This window comes from Haliaeetus leucocephalus, unplaced genomic scaffold (assembly GCF_000737465.1).
Source record: "Haliaeetus leucocephalus isolate CR32 unplaced genomic scaffold, Haliaeetus_leucocephalus-4.0 Scaffold0, whole genome shotgun sequence".
NCBI lineage: Eukaryota > Metazoa > Chordata > Aves > Accipitriformes > Accipitridae > Haliaeetus > Haliaeetus leucocephalus.
Window position 1 is genome coordinate 5,275,430 of NW_010972436.1, and position 6,000 is coordinate 5,281,429.

At 40.4% G+C, this 6,000-nt stretch overlaps 1 protein-coding gene across 1 annotated transcript in view; it reads right to left on the minus strand.

Annotated features, from left to right (window-relative positions):
- CDK14 (cyclin-dependent kinase 14) overlaps nt 1-4,180 on the minus strand; it is a 255,308-nt gene extending 251,128 nt beyond the window's left edge. Inside the window, exon 1 of the mRNA XM_010573893.1 lies at nt 4,112-4,180. Coding sequence (XP_010572195.1) covers nt 4,112-4,180 — 69 coding nt within the window. The remainder of the gene's footprint in view (nt 1-4,111) is intronic.
- Between the last annotated feature and the right edge of the window lie 1,820 nt (nt 4,181-6,000).

Below are 6,000 nucleotides of genomic sequence, written 5' to 3' on the forward strand. Positions count from 1 at the left end.
GAATATGATAAACAAAAGAGCAAGATCACAGTACTGCTTCAGCAATAGAAGGAAAAGCCCAAAATTTACTTTTACAGAGGCAAAATGACCTGTTTATGCTGTTGATTCAAAAATCCTACAACACAAAATCACCCCCCTGAATTCAACACCCAGCACTACGCTAAACTGCTGTTTCACTACTTGCTTTTTGCTGAATTGCTAAATCCAGAATTATATGTAAGCTTATATTAGGTAGTGGAATGAAAGATATTAGTGAAATATATGCCACATGTGAAAGAGATGCATATAATCAATAATTCTGACACAATACAATACACTTATCTCAAAAGCAAAAAGTAGTCACAGAAAGGTATTTACCAAACTATACCAAAACCCAGAAGTCATCATGTGCGTGGAAGAAGCACTTCATGACTGATGGAGCTGCTGCTGGGAGAAGTTGTTGTGACATTAATATCGTGATAGCAGGATTAAAAAAAGTAAAGTCCTTAAGAGTCTGTTCCTTATCTAACCAACCTTCCATTCATGTACCTTCCTGCCAAGGTACCAAGAGAAAAATCTAATCAAAGATGTTGGAAGCCAGTATGGACCTACCTAAGGGAACTCAAGCTCAGAAAACACATTATTTAACCTGTTCTTCCCGAATTAAGAACACCAGCTACATTTTTCTTTAGTTCAGAAACAGGCTCTGGAGCACTGGTATCACACAGTCTCTCTGTTGTTTCAATTAATATTTGCTAGGATATTCTTCATTTCAACATGGTTTGTAAGCTGTAATTATCATTGCATCAGTACCTGAAACATTTAGGAAAATTTTAACACTAGTATTATCAAACTCAATTTGCTGTGTATAGCATCGCCTGACAGACGAATATTTTGCCAGGACTTCAAAGGGAAATAACCCCAACAAAGCTGTCAGGATCTGCTTGGCAGCTCCTGTGAGCTTTAAGGGGCATACCTACTCTCACATTTATAGAGAAGTCACCAAATACGACAGCCTGAAGCCTCACCTGACCAGGTCATTCGCACAAGCTCTCGCCCCAGCAAATTCCTACTGGCCACGTAGGTCAGGCCAGGACAGCGTACCGAAACCTGCATGAGGCAGTCAGCTCAGTGGTAGCCGGCACCATGCAAGGATTTCCCTTAAAGGACAAAATAATCTCTTACCCCTGGCAGCGGCAGCCCAGCAGAGCTGGGTGACTCATTCTCACAGTGCCCACGCCAGCTACCGCTTGGGATTGACGGGGCGTATTTGTACTGAGGCCTAAGCACAGGCCCTTTTAATGGGATCATCCGTTTTCTTGTCTGTGGGGTCTCTGGGAGAAACAAGAACTGCCTGCCTGAGGCAGAGTACCTGCTCGGAGGTCAACTTTTTAATAGCCCACCCGAGCTTACAGTGCGAGGGGAAAAAATGTTAAAAACTCTGTGTGTGTGTGTGTTTGGTTTTAGGGATTTTGTTTGTTTGTTTTTGTTTAAGAGTTACACAGCAAAATAGCTGAAAAGAGACAGTTAGGTGACCATTTTTGCTATAGGACTTCAAAGGCTGGCTCACCTCCTTGCACTAAGATGCGATGTTGATGATTTTTAGCCTGCTCAACTCCAACTTTTTGAAGTTCTTTCTATCTGGAGTCAGAGACATGAAGGAGACTATGGCAAGCATTCACTCCTCAGGTAAGCTCTTATCTCCTGCTATGACAGACCTCAGCGTCACTACAAAACTGATCCACACGGAGAAGATCGTAATCTTGGTAGAGCACTCAGCACTAGCCGCCTATTAAACTATGTATTTCTTATGTTCCCCATCTGCATTCTTAACTTTTGGCCACATTTTCCACATTGTACGTTATTTTTCCCCCCTTGTTAATTTGGGATCTTTATTTCACTAAATATTACCATAGGGAATATTATTTATCAATAAAAAACATCCAAAACGTTATTGATTCTTAAGCTTAGAAAACTAAAATGGGAGAACTCCAGAGACAGTAGTAACACAGTGAACAGAGCTGATGGTTTTACATTTGGGGAGAAAAAAACACTTGGAGGTAGAAAGCTGGCAGAAGCAACAACTTTCACATATATACAAAGATGAAAAAATATCACTAAGAAAATAAAGTAATTTAAAATTTGCTTTAAAAAATCCCCCATGCCTTAGAATTTCTGGACTTTCATTCCTTGTACAACATGAGAGCAAACACAAATGGTTGGATTACTTCTGTGCATTAAACAATAGCAAATGCACTGAAGGTTTGCAATTTATTAGTAGGTATGACAGGATAAGCAAAGGAAAACTTCCATTAAAAAATGCTTGCAGCTGAAATCATTATTGTAATAGAAACATTCAAGGTTATTCTTGACCAAAAAAAAAAAAGCATCTCTACTTTCTGAGGCAAAACTATGCAAATTAAGTTTGCATACAGTGTGAAACAGCCTGCCCCACATCACTTTACACTGTGGTACATATAGTACCACACATTTAGAAAGTTGTGGGTTTTTTTAAATAAGAAGCTCCAGCAAAATAATAATGAAACCTTCAGAAAATAATTGAGATCAGACTGATTATCCCCCCTTTAATCATATTCAGTGACAAAGAAGAAAAACCCCTTAACTGGCAAGTACAGAAAAAGCAAACATGAATCCCTGTCAAACTAGTTATTTGATCCCACATTGATATACAACTGATCTCTTCTTGGAGTATAATTCACCTATTGCATAAAGTATAAACACGCTTCTCTAGAAACAAAACCCTCTGCTTTTACTGTTAACGAGTAATAGCAAAAAACATATTTCATCACCCCACCATTACTACCACAGTTGGTTTCCTTTAAATGCTAGAACATACGGTGAAATATTTTTTTTGTTCAGTTCTACTGGATTTCTGTTGAGATTAATCAATGCCTTGATCTACAACTGAAACACACTAGCTGTCAGTTAAGTCATCAAAAATAATTCAAATTATTCCATACAATGGTCACATTTTAGTCAGTCTTGTACTAATGATAAGTGCTTTTTTCATCCTCTCTTTCCCTGAACATGCTGCTGCTCTAAGCTTTCATACGTTGAAATATTCCACTAAGATCCAAACCGCTGCCAACACACTCCTACATAAGCATTCAAGAATGACTACTTAAAATTACTACCTCACTTTTTGTTTTATTAAATAGAGCACGTAAGAGAAATAATCACAGAGGTTAACAAGGCAAAAAGATATTCTGACTTCCATGATATAGCATGTATTTATAAAGGATCATTTTAATTTTATCTTCCACCACCAAGCAAATCCGTAACTGATAAAGACATTTATTCAAATCTAGCAAGATGCACAGACTTGTTAGCAGAGATGAAAAAGTGGCTGATCATGTCCTTCACTCACTTGTCCCAGAGGGCGTTCAGCCAAGCATATATCGGAAAAAATTGCCCATACTATCCTCTTAATACAATAATAAATAAGGCTGCCAGAGAGAGAAATACAAAGCTGTACCAAGAAAAGCATCGCTTTTAAGCCTTCCCCTACCTTTTCCCTGATATTTACAAACCGCAGGCAGTGCTGCCGGGGAGTCTCACCAGGGTGGCTGCCAAGAGGTCTCATGTGGCATTCCCAGCTTCCCACCGCCTCCCTCTGCCTGGATTTTAAGCATTCCCGAGAAAACCCACCCTGACATGCACAGAATGAATCCTGCTCAAGTTGGAAGCATGTGATAAGTAGGCTTCAGGTTGAAACGGGAAACCCCAGCACCCAATTAATCCTAGATATTTAAAAAAGCCCCATCTTACCGTTTTGCTGTTGTCCAGGTCAGGCTAGATTCACCTGCAACTCTTTGGCATCTCTCTAGCAATGTTAGTGTTTGCAGTCAGGCCGGGCTCATTCAGCAACTGAATTCACAACATCTTTCTGCACTAGCAAGCTGAAATGGTATGGCTGTACTACAGCTAAGAAAGGGGGAAATCTAAAGCAGAAAACAAAGAAATCCCTCAAGACAGGGTAATCCCAGCGGAGTAAAATATAAAAGGTACAGATGAGCACCGAGAGTACAATATTTCTCTGTCTAAATTTCATGAGCAATACCATGCTCTTTCTAAAAAGATTTTTTTTTTTTTAAATATATGATGGACTTGCCTGTGGAGTTCCCAGAAAGGCAGAGTATCCAGGCTCTGCAGCAGCATTGCAGCCAAAGTAACCATGCATATGCTATCTAGGCAATTTACAGCAGTCTTTTTGAAAAGATATTGATTTACAATGTAGCGCTGCCTCAACCCAACACAGAACTGTAGCCAAAATAGCTAATAGTGATTTCACAGGAATTAAGGGAAAAAAACCTCAACATTCAATCAAAAGGATGCAACTAATCATTCCCAATTCAATTACATCCCAGTCCTGAAGGAAATCAGCAAGTTCTTGACTGACAAATGATATTAAAGCAATAATCTATGGGCATCTGGAAATAAGCACTATGAATGCCACTGTCCACTTTTACAGAAACAATATGAAAAAGCATCTAAAATGTATTGAGCCAAAATATGAACTCTGAAGTTAATTTTAGCATTGTAAGGACAAAACGTAGTATTTAATTTATGAACGTACAAAATATGCAATGCTGTGAGTAAGCAACAGCCACCTACTCCGTGCTGGGAAGCCACTGCTGACCCCAAGTGAGATTGGGTGCGGTTCGAGGGAAAAAAGAGGGCAGCAGGAGCAAACCCTCAGGGAGGGCTTCTCCAAAAGGGAGGCAGCGAATCTTCTCCATCTCCTACTCCTACAGCAACCCCTGCTGGCCTGTGCTTCAGATGGCTCCTGGCTCCCCAGAAACCTCCCAGGGTTGGGGAGCGCTGGACAGACTACGCTGGGACGGGGAGCAGTAACACATGCGTAAGTGAAACCTTCAGGAGAGAAGGAACGCAGTTCAGCTGCTTTTCACTTTTACGTAACAAGGAGACGCAATGAACTAGCAGGTTAAACACAGCCCTGGCTCACATCCCAGGCACCTCCAGTGACCCACGTCACAAAACCATCAGAAACAGGCTCTCCCATAGAGTCCCACTTTGAAGAAAGCACAGCCTGCTTAAACTCCACACATTTGCTCGAGTCTCATCACAATCACCAAGACTTAAACACATGCTTAAATTCTTCTCGACTCAAGGCTCACAGCTGAATCTAGCACCAGTGGCTTCAATGATGATAAAACTTGAATGGCATGAGCAAATTCCCTAAGATGCACCCAAAATTAAGCAGCACTTGTTATTTTTATCCCTCATCTATCTCCCAACCTTAGTCACAGTGGCATATTCCAGAAGACTACTCAGTTTCTTAGCTTGGTTTTTAAGCAGATAGAAGGTTTCTTTTCTGAAAAAAGACAACTTCTACTCTCTAGGCCAAAATTTTCTTCTTGGGTGTCTCAAGTGGAGGGGTCCAAAGAAAACATGAAAAAAACCTTCCAGTTGAAATGATGAGAAAATACATTCCAAAACATTTAAATTTCTTGCCCTTACTCTGTCAACATCAAATTTGTCTGAGGATGAGGGAGACCAGGACAGAAGGATCCTCAGAAAAAAAAAAAAAAGCTAATGAGTAAGCACCTGCAGAGACCAGTATGTGCCAAAAGACAGGCACCACATTAAGGGAAAAGTGGTGGACAGCCACAAGGAAAGGAAACACAGAAGGCAAAGAAGCAGGGAACTGTGTTCCAGAAGCAGGCAAGGTGTTGGGCCAAGCCACACAGAGACAGAAAGCAAACCAAACAGTCCACAAACTAATGGGATCTAACTGAAACAAGCCAAATCATCCCATATTTTAATTATTTTTACTGCATTAAAAAAATCTGTACTTATTGCATTAAAGTCCTTGTTGCCTTTGACACCCCTCAACAGATGCAATTCCAGTTGGGCTCTGGCTTTCTACCTCCATCACTGCATGCTCAGATGATGTCTCTGTATTCCTTCATGGTTACTTGTCCCCACTTCCACCTTCTGTATACTTCCTTTTTATGTTTGAGTTTTCTTAGGAACTCG